Source organism: Emydura macquarii, unplaced genomic scaffold (genome assembly GCF_026122565.2).
Source record: "Emydura macquarii macquarii isolate MOO-44397 ecotype Brisbane River unplaced genomic scaffold, CSIRO-AGI_Emac_v2 contig_1483, whole genome shotgun sequence".
NCBI lineage: Eukaryota > Metazoa > Chordata > Testudines > Chelidae > Emydura > Emydura macquarii.
Window position 1 is genome coordinate 18,453,171 of NW_027131620.1, and position 15,826 is coordinate 18,468,996.

The following is a 15,826-nucleotide window of genomic DNA, read 5'->3' on the forward strand; positions in this document are numbered from 1 at the left end:
AGGTCTATAAGAATGGTATACAAAAAGTGAATAAGGAAGTGTTATTTACTCCTTCACAGAACACAAGAAACAGGGGTCACACAATGAAGTTAATATGCGGCAGGTTTAAAACAAACCAAAGGAAGTTCTTTTTCAGAAAAATGTATTCAACTTATGGAATTGGTTGCCGGAGGATGTTGTGAAGGCCAAAAGTATAACTGGGTTCAAAAAAGAATGAGGCTAGGTCCATAAATGGCTATATAGCCCCGCTTCTGGCAGTCAAAGGTTTAGGGATACCCAGAGCACAGGGTTGCATCCCTGACAGTCAACGGCTAATAGCTGGATGTTCCTAAACCTCTCTGCCAGAAACCGGGACTATTTGACAGGGGATGGAGCACTCAAAAATTGCCCTGTTCTGCTCATTCTGTCTGAAGCATCTGGCACTGGCCACTGTTGGAAAGCAGGATACTGGGCTAGATGGACCAGTGGTCTGATCCAATATGGCCATTCTTATGTTCCAATATACCATGCACTGAACAGGTCAGTTTCAGTGTGAAGACAGTTTTGAGAAAAAGCTGGTAAGTTCATGAGAAAGATAAATGTTGAGTTTGTATGCTTTAAGAGAGATACATGGGGAGAAAACAAGAACACTCAATGAAAGGAATGAGTGGAACAACAGATGCTGGACATAGGAGGCACAACTGATGAGGACATAGAGCTGTCACTTCTTCCCTGCCCCAAACACCCCAGGGCTAATGGATTATTATCAATTCAACTGTTTCATCTTGCAGGAGCAGGATACAAGGCAAGAAGTGAATGTAATGGGAGATCCAGTACAGCACCAGCTGTTCAATCCACATCATCGTGAAGAGGAAACTGCAGACAGGGGCCACACATAGCCACACCCACATCATCCACTCTCCCCCAATAAGAGAGAGAGTGTTAACATATCCAATTATTTGAGCGCTTGGCACTTTTTTTATAAGTATGTTTCTTCTTTGGAGTTTAAACAGACCATATACATTTACCATGAACATTTAAGATTAGTGAACACATGTAAGTGTACCTCAGGATGCAGATAACACAGTAAGATGCCAAGTTGATTCTTTACAACGAACTAGAATATTAAAAAAAAACAAAAAACATTTCTGCAGCTATAAATGTAAAAGCGAAATAAGAACACCTGGGGAATTATAGACCAGTCAGCTTAACTTCTGTACCTGGAAAGATAATTGAGCAAATAATTAAGCAATCAATTTGCAAACATCTAGAAGATAATAAGGTAATAAGTCAGTCAGCATGGATTTGTTAAGAACAAATCATGTCAAATCAACCTGATAGCTTTCTTTGACAGGGTAACAAGCCTTGTGGATAAGGGGGAAGGTGGTAGATGTGGTATATCTTGACTTTAGTAAGGCTTTTGATACTGTCCCGTATTGACCTTCTCTTAAACAAACTAGGGAAATACAACCTAGATGGAGCTACTATAAGGTGGGTGCAAAACTGGCTGGAAAACCATTCCCAGAGAGTAGTTATCAATGGTTCACAGTCATGCTGGAAGGGCATAACAAGTGGGATTCCGCAGGGATCAGTTCTGGGTCTGTTTCTGGTCAATATTTTCATCAATGATTTAGATAATGGCATAGAGAGTACACTTATTAAGTTTGAGGACAATACCAAGCTGGGAGGGGTTGCAAGTGCTTTGGAGGATAGGATTATAATTCAGAACGATCTGGACACGAATTGGAGAATTGGTCTGAGGTAAATAGGATGAAATTCAATAAGGACGAATGCAAAGTACTCCACTTAGGAAGGAACAATCAGTTGCACGCGTACAAAATGGGAAATGACTGCTTAGGAAGGAGTACTGAGGAAAGGGATCTGGGGGTCATAGTGGACCACAAGCTAAATGAGAGTCAACAGTGTAATGCTGTTGCAAAAAAAGCGAACATGATTCCGGAATGTATTAGCAGGAGTGTAGTAAGACAGAAAATTAGTAGTAATTTTTCCACTCTATTCCGTGCTGATTAGGCCTCAACTGGAGTATTGCGTCCAGTTCTGGGCACCACATTTCAGGAAAGATGTAGAAAAATTGGGGAAAGTCCAGAGAAGAGCATCAAAAATGATTAAAGGCCTAGAAAACATGACCTATGAGGCAAGACTGAAAGAACTGGGTTTGTTTAGCCTGGAGAAGAGAAGACTAAAAGGGGACATGATAACAGCTTTCAAGTACATAAAAGGTTGTTACAAGGAAGAGGGGGGAAAATTGTTCTTCTTAACCTCCGAGGTCAGGACAAGAAGCAATGGGCTTAAACTGCAGCAAGGGAGGTTTAGGTTGGACATTAGGAAAAACTTCCTAACTGTCAGGATGGTTAATCAGTGGAATGAATTGCCTAAGGAGGTTGTGGAATCTCCATCATTGGAGATTTTTAAGAGCAGGTTAGACAAACACCTGTCAGGGATGGTCTAGATACTACTTAGTCCTGCCATGACTGCACTAGATGACCTCTCGAGGTCCCTTCCAGCCCTATGATTCTATGATTGTATCTTTGATTTAAATATATTTTGATAAAACATGAAATGTTATCTTTAATAAAAGGCCATTCAGCACATACAAGTACAAAAGGCAATATGACTAAGATGAGCCACTATCTCCTTTGAAGACATTCCTGAGTGGTGGAAGACAGACAAGTAAAAAGAGAATGAACAAAATTCTTAAAATGCATGCAACTCAGCTCTTATTAGCAAATATATCTCAGACAGCGGGGGAGGTTGTTTTGACCTGTTGGAACAAACCAATTCATAGATGACAGCCATCAAGCGCCCGAGACAGGGGAACAGTGCTATCCCAAGTCTGATTTGTATCTGTCTCTCCTCCTGTTGGAAGAAAGGATCGCACTCACTCTGACTGATGCAGGATAGGGCACCACTGGAGAAAGAAAACTTTTAATTGTTTAAAATAAAAAAAAAAAAAGTCCACCTACTAGCACTACATGCATGAAGGTACATGGGCCTATTGTCTCTAGAGCTGTTTGCAGAATGCATGTAAATATATGAATAGGATACTTCCCCTCCGCCCCCTTCTGCTGTTGAAATAAAATGCTTGAATGCTTTCACTCTTACCCTCAGCATGCACCTTCACTCAATACTCATTCATGAGCAACTCTACGACAAAACCATGCATTAGAGGGGGAGTAAGGAAATTGATTCGGTTTCATGTTTAAGATGTTTAAAGTGAATAAGGAAGTGTTACGAGTTGAGATATAGCTTTACATTATCATTTGTAATAGCTTTACTGAGAAGATGAGTCTGCAGCAAAGAAGCATGTGGCTTTTTACTCCCCTTCCCCCCCCCCCATCTGGTGGTCGTTAACTCTGTCATACAGATCTTGGAGTAGGTCATTAGTATTGCTCAATTCCTCCATTTTGTGTATACTACTCATGTTTAATGAATCATGGCGTCACAGAGAGCTCTCCAAATTGCTCCTGCTTCCAGTTTCCCAGAAGATAGCACTTGTCTAACCTGTAAACGTAAGTTCCAGGCAAGTTGGAACTGGAACATGCCCATCCTGACTATTTCATTTTACCTCTAATAAAGGATCCTACTCTCATGCTTGCTATGGCTCCAAAACAGCACCAGTAAATGGAAGTGTGCTGTACAGTTGCTAGCCACGCTGCTTAATACGCTGTTGGAAGGCACTTATACCAGGGTGGTAAAACAGCATAAGAAATTGAATACACTGGAATCCAAGACTAACACACAAAACTCAATGCTAATCTCCATGCAGTTAATCCAGCAATTTGATTACTCCAAAAAGATAAAAATCCAATATACAGCATGCTAGTGCTTGTCTGTGTGTCAATTTAGTACAGGAGAAAGATGACATACTTCTTCCCATTCATTCGAAGAACAGGCACAGCACAGGCTACAATTAGGCAAGCTTCTTTGTGCTTCTAATGTGCCTCAGCCCCTTACTGGAGAGGCCACCTAAGAATTAGGATCAGTCTGGTGGTTAGTGCACTTCACTGAGACTTGGGAGATTTGGATTCAATTCCTCTGACCAACTGTCCAACTTAGTTTTTCTGTGACTCATTTCCCCATCTGCAAAAGTGGCATAAGTACCTCTTTCTGTCTCATTCTTTGTCTGTCTTGCCTATTTAGATGGTAAGCTCTTTGGGCCAGGGTCTGTCTTACTATACATACAATGCCAGCCATAAAGGGGCCTCAAGATGCTACTGGAATACAAACAAAAACCCAACAGTCTCATTCCATTCAATCCTTGGTCTCTAAAGGTATGTCTAAACAGCAACTAGACACCTGCAGTGCAGCCATGCCATGATTTGGGCTAGCCTGAGCTCTGGGACCTTCCCACCTCGCAGGGTCCTAGAGCCCAGGCTCCAGAACAACTCCAAGAGTCTACACAGCAATGAAATAGTCCTGTAGCCCAATCCCCGTGAGCCTGAGTTGACTGGCACGGGCCAGTCACAGGTGTCTAGTTGCTGCGTAGACATGCCCTATGGGGGTGGGTCTACAAGACAAACAGAAACCCGCAGCAGTGAGTCACCAGACTACAGACTCAGGCTCATGCTACAGCACTAATAATGGCTGTGTAGAGGTTCAAACTGCAGCTCAGGCTCTGAAACTCACCCCCCTCCCTAGGCTCCAGCCCAAGCTGCTACACAGCTATTATTAGCACTGTAGCATGAGCCCGAATCTGTAGACCCAGGTTCTGAGACACTGTCTCAAGTTTCTGCTTCTTGTGTAGACATACTCTAATATGGTCAACAAGATTGCCTAGTTCTAGAAACTATGGGGCAGTTGGCATGAAATTAACACCATCATACAACCTAGACCTCGACTGAGAATACAGAACTTGTTTCACACGGGCTATTATTCTCCAGTTTATGGGAGCAACTTTCAGCTGACATGTGTCAGATTCAGAACAGATATGGAGAATCTGCTTGTGGGTTGAACATCATTCTCCAAACCATCCCATCTCTCAAGCATGTTTATACTCCATTTCCTACACTCTACTTATTTGGCATTTACGCAGTGTTAAATGAACTTGCAATAATCAAAAGTTAAGAGTACAACGTGCACTTCTGTGTTCTGGAATTCTGCTTGCAGAGATCAAAAACAACAAACAGAAGCCCTTCTCCTGCTACTTATGCAATACCAAAACAGTTTAAGTTCACAGATCCTTTACACTTCCAATTAAAAGACCACAATATTACTCAACTATTTCTCTAACTCTCTAAAAATCAAACTTCACTCACTATCTCCCACAGGAACGTATACTGAAGGAGATGTGGCCCACCTACACCTGCAGCAGGGCTTTTTTAGGCCACCTCTTAAACACCACTCACACAAGAAACTGCAATCTTAGAACAAGATGAACAGATGTTTCAGTAAGTTTGGCCCTTGTTCAAATATTGCAGTATAAAACCTGACCAAGAATACATTTCCATCAAAGAAATCTTCAGCATAAACCTTGCCAATATTTAGAGGGGGACAGGGAGAGAATCTAGCCCCACAGATTAAAGTGGAATTTTAAAGTTGAATTTTAAAAGTTATTGTTAAAATATTAAGACCTAGAAAAGTAGCAGCACAGGGAAAAAACCAGGCCCCAAACAGTCCCCATTCAGTAACTTCAGGTCTCGTGTGTCAGGAGCAGCATTAGGCTGTAGAGCACAGCAAGTGACAAATGCCACGACAAATTAAAAAGCTATCTATACTTCAGGATTGCTAAATTCCCATCAATTATTTTGCTAACTTTTACCATGCAGCTGTATTTTAATGTACAGCTACTGTGTAATGGAAAACATTATTTAAAATGTTCCACAACTCTTTCCTGGTGGTGCTTTATTATGGACATTTGTATAGAAATGAGAGTTTAAAGTCCCACATCTACACAAGGGAGTAGCCCACCAATATCTAGGAAGTCTTATGTGATTAGAGCTGGTCCACAGTGGTCTAACAAACAGCACTCATACAAGTAGTCTGAACAGGTCTTAGACAACTTTAAAGTAACTAGTTTTATATACACCTTAATCAACATCATATATGAGGCTTAAGAATTCATTTACTCCTATGGTTCATTCCCTACCTCAAATTGCATAATCTTCCATTGGTGAAATTCTCAAATGGTTGCTGTGCAAGTTTATAAAATGTTGCAAACCAAGGATTAGGACTTCAGCAAGCACAATAAGCAGCCACAGGGGATGAAGTATTTAGACACAGAGATCTTATTTCCATATACACATCTTAAAGTAAAGGAAAAGAAGTACAGAAAATAAGAGCTGTAGAGTAAGTAGAATGGTATCTAGGTTGAAAAATATTCTTAAATTCTCCTTGAAATCTTAGCTGCTCTTTAAATATTTAAGTGTTTTAAATGACACTAAATACTGCAGCTATCAAGACACAAAACACATCCTTAACTAATAAACCCCAACTATACAGATTATCTTTGGAGAGGACAGATGTGTCATCTAGATGATCCTTCTGGCCTTGAAATCTGACTCTAAAAGGTATTTTGACCAGGATGTGCAACAGAGATTAGTTGAGTTGGGTGAACACCATGGTTTCCTTGAGGCAGAAAATTATCTCTATTTACAATTTTAAAGAGGTCTGCTAAATGCAGAACCGCTCTACATATAAAATTATTCATAGGATAAAATTCCTATCTTTAACAACCACCCATCTACTTGGATTTGGATGTTAAAATGGAGATTCACTCCTTCAGAGGGGCACCATGAAACTCATTAGCAAGCCATTGTCTCAGAGTACCAAAGGTAGTGTTTCAGTAAGGCTGAACGTTAATTTTACAATCCAGCTGATGTAGACATGACAGTTTAAAAAGCACACACACAAAACTGTACACAAGCAATAATGGTAGCAGATTATGAGAATGCACAAATGGATTTACAATTGGGATGATCAAAAAAATCCAGATCAGGAATCTAAAAAGATACTGACCACAATCTGCCTGGGAAGCAATTTTTGGCCCTCAGAGATTGAAAGGAACCCTTTAATACAACAACTTTCTATTGTCTTGATGCATTCTCCTCTTTACACTGCAGCTATTTTCCACAGATTACTCTGCCTCCAACTTCAAAAAAGGATTTATATATTTAAGTAGATGCACAGATTTGTTTTCCTTGAACAAGAGCTGTACACTGAAGCCCAATTCCAAGTAATCACTGGCTTTACTACTTCTCTCCCCATATCTGAGCCTGCACTGCCCCCATCCCATCAGGATAAGTATTTCAAACAGATTATGTTTTCCCCAAAGCTTTCCAAAGGCAAGAGTAAAGCACGTTCAATGTTGCCTGACCTTGTAATTCCTTCATGTTGGAAACTAGCTGTTTCCAACTTCACAGCAGTTGCCAGGACAAGCTAAATTGTCTTTGGCTAAATTGAACTACTGCAGCAACTGCTTTCAACTGAAAAAGCCATCAAGATTTAAGTAATAGATTAAACAAAGGTGCTTCCAAAAAAAGCTACGATCTGAAACATAACATTAAAGGGTATTGTTCTGCAATTTGCTCTGACAGGGGATAACTCAAGTAAAAAAATACAGTATCTTAATATCTGATATCTGTGCTGTGAGACGATAGAAAAATATGCTCACTATGTATTTGAGAGCTCTTACAAGATTCTGTCAGTGGCAATGCAATTTATTTAATGACTGTCTCTTCCCTTATCATCTTTTCTCATTCCAGATCTCATCGTCTCCTCTTCATCTCTAACGTTAGTTATTAAAGGTAACAAAAAGAAAAATTTGGTTTGTGCCCTTTTTTGCTTCTTTAGATTTAAAAGGCTTTTTCCCCTCATTTCACCTGCGACCACCAATATCAGGTGTCAACTCTCGTCTCCACTCTTTCGGTGATCTCTGAGAAGAATGTTACTTGTTAGCTCTAATACAATTGTTTTATATTTCGCACTAATGTCATTTGCAATAGTACGATTCAGACAGAGGTTCAACAAAACATTCTTAGCCAAAATTTTAGTCACTAGAGTTAAGTAGGTATTTTAAAAAAAGTTTCAGTTAACAGTCTGGCTTAATTCCCTTCCCTTCTCAATTGCTCAACTTTCACTCTTGGAGCCAATGGCACAATTCTGTAAGTTTTTCAGTCATCGTGACGTCTTTATAGCCCAAATGGAACCTGAATTCCTCAATTTAAAAAACATGGGCACACATGCATACTCAAAAGCCGACCAATAACTTTCAGGCATTCTTTGTACATCATAATGCAGCAAGAGGGCACAAGCCTCATTTTTTTCTCCTTTGCAAGTCATCTTTTAAAGGACACATGATCCTACTGCAGCACCAGCGAACAGGAGCAGCAGCAGCTACATTAGCTATTAAAAAAACAAAAACAAAACAAAAAAAACATACAAAGAATAACTTTTGGGCCAGATTCTGATCTCAAAGTACTACAAATCTGTAACTTGTTATAAGGGCTACACAGATGATGTGTTCAGAACAGCAGCAGCTGAGGTTGCTTGCTGTATTTGAAAACTGCTCATCTTTGTTTTTAAAAGCACTTTTAAATATTAATGCTATAGGGTTTTTTAGACCTATAGCATCCCACAGCATTGGTTCTAAACACTGTTGTTTACAATAGCGTTATTGCAGTGTTTGTACTATAGAATACTGTAGCATAATTTTATAAGAAATGCTGTAGTCTTTGTTACAAATGAAATATTGTGTAACAAGCTGGTTATTCCCAACATGTGTCTCAGAAACATCAACTGCAAATTAAACTAGTGAAATGTAAATTTACTCATGGTAACATCCTTTTGACATCATTATGCTGAGTAAAACTTGTGCTTCAATTGAAATGTTCAAATCTGTTGCGTTAGTTGTTCTGGAACATACGTGTGCAGCTTTCGGGTTAAAACTTGGTGCATATCTTTTGGGAGACTGGAGATATACACATTCTACTAATCTCAGTCAGTTTTGTTTCTGTTGTGTCGCAGCAAAACTACCTAAAACGATTAAAGGTCTGTATCAGGGACTAATGGCCTCCACTGCTTTCTGCTTTGAGGTCTGAACATTGTAGCAATAAGAGGGGGAAAAACAGTATAAGGTAACTTCTGTTTATCTGCAGTAGCGGCTGCCTTCCCCTCCCTCCCCCCACCTTTTTTTAAATGTCCCAAAATAAACTCATTCCACAGTTGAAGATGTCTTTTATGCAAAGTTTCAGATCTGTGCATGACTTCACATTTGAATTAGACACCCAGCTTATCAGGGATTTATAACATAAATTCTGATTTAACTTCAGCAAGTCAAACAGCACAACTGTAACTTGTTATTTGTTGGGTAGGCCAGTGAATTCCAACCTCCTCTTGAGCTGCACTGTCAGTAGAAATAGCAATGATATGTAATTATAGCAAGTACTTCACATCTCATTGCCTCAAATTCTTCTATTAGGGACCTCATAAAATACTTGTTAAAGCAATACCTGCTGAAATAATGCAAGCTCCGTGCATCAAGCCTCTGTTCTGTTAAAGAAAGAGACATTGGAGCAGATCCTCAGCTGACGTAAATTGTCATAGTTCTTCTGTTGTTACTTGACTAAAGGGACAGGCTGTGATGAAAGGGACAATTTGAAATAAGAAAATCAGCAAGGATTTCTCCTCAATTTTCCAGAATGGGATTATTTCGTATCTTTCAATTCTGCTTTAGCTGGCTCTGCTAATTTAACGGATTTAAAAATGTTATTAAAGATAATGTTTAAAAAATGATCAGGTACAGAGTTTAAACAAAAGTTTCTGGACATCCAGGCATAACGTACAGATTATCAAACGGTACAGAGTTTGGTTGGAAGTCAGAGAAAGCATAATCTGCAGTATCCCAGATGGAGGGTAATAGGTTTGACAGTTAAAAATACAAAGATGAGCAGTTTTCAAATGCTGCAAGCAACCTCAGCTGCTGCTGTTCTGAACAAAGCATCTGTGAAGCCCTTATAAGAGCCTGCATTATGAAAACACCTCAGTTAGGAAGTGATGGCACTCTACAATTCAGTGCAGAAATCTGGAGGAGCAAGTTACATCTCTTAGGACTCAGAACATGTTTTTATCACAAAAAGAGGGGAGGAAATTTGCAGACAAGCAAGACAATCTGTTTTTAAAATGTCATTAAAATTGTGTCTTTTGGATCACAATCCAGAACATTTGACATTAGAGACAGCGGACTATATCATCAATGAGAGTTTTGCCTCTGACTCCAGTGACAGGAATAGAGGCCCCAGTATGAGACTTGGCTTCACGTTTACTAGTTTTTACAGGTTTATTTACTGCTATATAGTGCCTGCAACAGCATTGCTTACGTACATATAGAACTCAAATTCCATAAGCAGTTCTGTTCTTCATTAAAAAACTGCACTTGCAAGACATCCAACTAAGCAGAGTCACGTACAAGCTTATTCTTACTTTAAACAAACTATGAAGTACCTTACAACTTTCAGTCAATGTGATACCTAAATGGCTTTGAGAATCCTGAAGTTTTTCCATCTTTTTAAATTAAGATCAAGCTAGGTAAGTGTTAATATCCACATATTACTGATGAGTAATTGGCGGCAGAGAGATTAAGTGATTTGCCAAAGGTCACTTTCCATTCCTAGCTTTGCCAGTGATTTAGCAAGAAGGAGTCCTGAGTGCTAGTCCACTGCTCTTAACAGGCCCCAATTACTCCCCACTGTAGTTCAGATTATGTTTTAATTTTAATGCACTTGATATTCACAAGATTTATGGAAGCGATTTAAGAAAAAAGATTTTTCCTAATAATTAAAAATATATTAAAATTGAGAGCAGCTGACATTTCCTCAACCCCACTTTCCTGGCAACATTAGCAATACCCAACTGCTACCAGTGCTGTGTACATCAAAATAATTGATAAAATATCTTGTATAATCTGGTTTTTCTAAAAAAGTTCATTAATATTTAAGTTTACCCCTTTCTGTTCAGTCACATTTTTTGCATGCCCCAGTCTATTAACTTAAATAAAACGTGCTGAAGTGGTCTCTGAATTTCCATCAGTTACAAAGCATTTACTCAGCTCCAATGCCATTTAATTTAAATTTTCCTTTTCCATTGCTCGCCCTTTTTCACATTCTTACCCACAATACAAAGCTGCCTCTAAGCTGTCATATTAATGTTCATGACAACACTATAAAACTGCCAATTTCTGATAAGATACTTGCTCTTCCACACTTTTGGCATTTTTAAAATTAGCTATTAAAGGAAGCACCTTTCACTCAAGCAGATTCAACTTCTAAAAATAAGCTTCCACGAAGGCAGACAATCAAAATTTGTGCTCAAGTCCAGTTAATATTTCACTGATTACTACAATGACGTTGACCTTAAATCCCATCTTAAGATATTTAGTTAAATCAACAGAAGGGAAAATTCACTGAGCGCCACATCTTATCAATAATTTTTATGCAAAAGCACTGTTAAATTTTAATAGGCGTTCTGAACACAGAACAATAGACAGGTAAGATAATGCCTTATACTGCAGAAATAAAACTGTGGGTCTTGAACATCTTAGTGGCTCCACATCCAGTTTATTCATTTAGACATAAATACCAAGTTTCCTATCTTAATATGAATAATTAAAAGTGTGTAGCTACTGCATTACTGACACAATAACCGGGGAATACCAAAGAATTATTTGTTCCAATAGTAAGTATCTCTGCTTAATACTTATATATTATGTGGTGTATAGTAGTGAGTACCAGATTGACACTTTCAGGACTAAATACTTCCCTTCACTCTTTTAAGTATAAATAGCTGGGGGCCCTAGGAGGCAAGGCCTTGACAGAAGCCTAACAACAACATGAAATTGCTCCATACAATCTCAATAAAGAACAAACCAATTTCAAGTGTTTAGAATAACGTACATGGGATTCTTTCCATCCACTTCTACTCCTTGCAACTAACTAGCATCAAAACAAGAAGTATATAAAACCTAGACTCCCATGGCCATGACTAAAATGAAAACTGATATTCTAAGATCAACATGTGATAATGTCTGATACAGAAGTAAGAGGTACTACTGTACAGTGGAAGCAAGAATGAAAGAACCTTAGAGTGAAAAGAAACAAATTCGCACTCGCAGTAGGTTCAGCTTTGGTGGCAAGGTCAGAAAGGACATGGACTATCAACAATGTTATTCCCTTAACAAGCCTAGCATGGTAGCAAATGCAGCATTCAGCACTGAAGAGGATTTTGCCTTTCAATTGCCTGAGAACTACTATGGGGATGCAAATCCATGCTCTGAAGTGTCCCTAGCCTCTGTTTGCCAGAAGCTGGGAATGGGCAACAAGGGATGAATCACTTGATTATCATCTGTTCTGTTCGTTCCTTCTGAGGCACCTAGCATTGGCCACTGTTGGAGATAGGACACTGGGCTAGATGGCCCAGTGGTCTGACCCAGCATGGTCATTCTTACTTGCTAGTAACAGTCAAAGGAAGACTTGGAATCATGATGGGGAGGAAGAATTCTATGATGAATTTCAGGTGATGAATGTATCAGGTACATTTGATTCTCCAGTTATACTCATTTTGTCTGAGGTATGTGGTCCATTTTTAGTTTAAATCTGTGTACTCAACTTCCTTCAGCTGTTGTGAGGTGACAAAAAAAACCAACCCAGAGAGTCAGAAGGGTGTGAAGTGTTCTATGTTCCTAAACCACTCCTAATTGGGAACAATAAAAATAGTGTACAGCAAACCTTAACATCATGGAGGAAGTCGGGAGAAGTGGAGGGGTGGGGGTGGAGGGGGAAAGCCTGTTAAGACTGTCCACTGGAAGTAGGATTGGAGGAGTCAATTATTTCACATATGTAAATTGGCACATAACTGAAGATTTTGTTCTAGCAAAATTTATCCTTAAGCAAATGTTTCCAATATAGGGAGGTTACAAATATTTATAGACATATTTATATTGCAGTAATTCTAAAAATACTTATTGCAGTTCCAGGGAACTAAGTTTCTTCCCCTCTCCCTTTAAATAAATTATTACTGATTATTATTGTATCTATACAAAGGAAAATATATTTTTAAATATCATAATTGCATCTGTACACCTCTGGTATATACACATTTACAGTATATATTTATATTATCTATAAAATGCATTTATGCACGTGAATACAAAAAGATGTGCATGCGCAAATATTTTATATTTGTATGCATAGCATTTTGCAAAGCAAGTAGGCATGCAAACATATTGTCCAGAACACCACCAAGATTACAAGCTTACAAACACCAAGAATGCAGCATCATAAAAACAGTATTATTGTAATGAGATTGGGAGGCAAGATGAAACCTCTATAAAGAGGTGAAATGAACTTAAACACTTTTAGACTACTGGGCTATCTTCCACCGCCCCCCCCATCACTTAGGAGACAAACCAAGAGCTCTTCATGTAAATTCAGTCGTTTGACAGTGACATATGCCTGCAGAGGCAAGTTGTACTTCCCTCCCTTCACCCTTTAAGTATATCACCAAACAGCTTGGGGAAAAAACTGAAACCAATAGGCCACCCAGCAGTATCTAAAAAAATCAGTAGCCATCCTCCTCCTAAACACAATCACCTACAGGGCTCCCACAACCCACTCCCCAAAAATGAACAGCCAACTTGCAAACTTTCTGAAGTGATGCTGGCTACCTTTCTGGAATTGCTTACACGACTTTTTTTTTTTTTTTAAATGCAATTTTTAAAAATTAAAATGCTCTCCCCAACAAGGTAAAAAGTTAGATCAATTAAACTGCACAGAAAAACACAAACCTGTTTTAAAATGGATGCAGCAGAATGTTTTAAAGAGCAACATGTTGCAACCACCTTTCATTTTAGGGGATGAGAGGGATTGACTGAAAGAAACAAAACTGGGGAGGACAGAGAGGGGTGGTGGAATAAAGGCACCCTGGTGATTTATTTAACCTAAAAACTTTGTCTTTCCCTTCCCTGAGAGGGAATGTGGGTCGGGAGGTGGTGATTTCTCTGCAGGAGGCTCCTGCTCGGCAGCTCAGGGGAGGAGGAGAAGGAGAGAAAGAGACACACACAGAAGAGAGAGGAGAGAGAAAAAGAAAATGGCGCAGAGACTAAGTCCTGACCGTCGACAAGGCGACTTTCCAGGGAGGAATCGGAGCCCAAAGGGGACCCCAGGAAACCCGGAGGGGTCGGATCTGGGGCCTACATTGCCCCCACTAGGGGACGAGGGGGTCGGGTGGGGCCTAAGCCCCTCGGAAGTGGGAGCATTTGGCAGCTCGATGGGAACAATGGGGCCGGTAAGCGAGGAGACGGGACTTAGTCTCTGGGACGCCATGTCTGTCCTTTACCATCCTCAGTAACACAGGAGGGGGGAGCGAAAGGGGGAGGCAAAGTGGGGCAAATCCCCCCCAAAGGCGGGGGTGGGGGACAGAGACTCACCGTTCGCTCGGAAATCCGCCTCGATCTGTGGGGACAAGGGAAGCGAGTAAAAAGAAAAAATCATGTATATTTTCAAAAACTGCCAAAGAGCCTGATCCAGGGGGCAGCTTTAAATGAAGAGGAAGGAAATCGACCCGCCGTTCCCCACCCGCCCCACTGTTATTGGGAGGGGTGTCCATCAAATCAAGGGGAGTGGGCGACATTCAGACTTTCTAGCGCCCCCAAACTTTTCGCCTCCCCCCAACCTATTAAATCCCGTCCCCCTCATGCTTATTTACCCAGTCTCTGGGGCACCCCCTACCTGGCACCCCTTCCCCCGGCATAAAAAGGGGGGGCAGAGTCCCATCCTCTGGATCGCTTTTAAAGGGAAGGCAGGTTAAAAAAATTGGCCCCCCCCCCCCCCCCCCCCCCCCGCGTGTGGCTTGGTTGGGATTTTTCGGGGAGAGGAAGGGGGTTGTTACAGACCCTTCATGTGCCTATGGGGAGATCACCAATCACAGAGATACTGGAGGAGCCCGCGGGGCAGTGATCAAGGCAGCCCACCCTAAGTGTCCGAGGGCAAATGGGGAGGGGGGGAGCCAAGTGGGGTTAGGGGTTGGGGAGGGGAGCTCCCCCCCCCCCCACTAAGGTGATATGGGGGCGGGGTTACCCGCGGCCCCACGGGACACTGGAGGGCCGAGGGCACCCCAACTGTCTCGGCAGACTGGGGCCTGGAGGGGCCCATTAGGGCCCCCCAATTGTCTGAGGGGATGCTGGGGGGGGGGCGTTCGGATCTCTCACCTGGGAGTCGTTGTGCAGCTGGTCCCCGCTCATGCCGGCTGGTGGGGAGGCCTGCAGGGGCTCCTGGGAGCAGTAGAGTCTGAGGCCGAAGGGAGAGCGCAGCCCCCTCACTCAGCACAGCAGCAGCCAGTTGTGTAACAGACTAAGTCCTCATTTCCCCTCACTGCGCAGGCGCCGCTACTTTTAAACCGGAGGCGGGGCCGGGAGGGGAAAAAAGAGAAGGGGAGAGGGTTCCAACATTTGCATGCTCGACCACGCCTCCTCCAGCTAAGAGAGTTTGGGTCATATTAGCATTCGAGCCGTGCCTCCTCCCCCTTCCCCTTCCCCGCTCTCAGAACGCCGGGTTAGATTTGCATGCCAAGCCACGCCCCTTCCTCTCCGCCATTTACGAAAAATGCCGGTTTGCTATTTGTATACCCTAGTCTCTTCCCTCCTTTCGGAACGCCGGGTGCTATTTACATATCCGGTCCCGCCCCTGAAGCCCTCTCTTCCTGTCACGAAGGTAAGGTCGGCTTCTATTTGCATATCCGGCCACGCCCCCCTCAGAGGGAAGACTCCTTCCCCCCCTCATTGTATTGTATGAAAGCCCGTCCCAACCTGCGCTTAATGCTCATGCGCAAGAGCTCCCCT

At 41.4% G+C, this 15,826-nt stretch overlaps 1 protein-coding gene across 1 annotated transcript in view; it reads right to left on the minus strand.

Annotated features, from left to right (window-relative positions):
- Positions 1–15,358, minus strand: part of TOP1 (DNA topoisomerase I) — an 84,056-nt gene extending 68,698 nt beyond the window's left edge. The window contains exons 1-2 of the mRNA XM_067554400.1: positions 15,197–15,358; positions 14,417–14,441 (exon numbers count right to left, since the gene is read on the minus strand). Of these exons, the coding sequence (XP_067410501.1) occupies positions 14,417–14,441; positions 15,197–15,229 (58 nt within the window). The 5' untranslated portion in view covers positions 15,230–15,358. The remainder of the gene's footprint in view (positions 1–14,416; positions 14,442–15,196) is intronic.
- Positions 15,359–15,826: the final 468 nt, after the last annotated feature.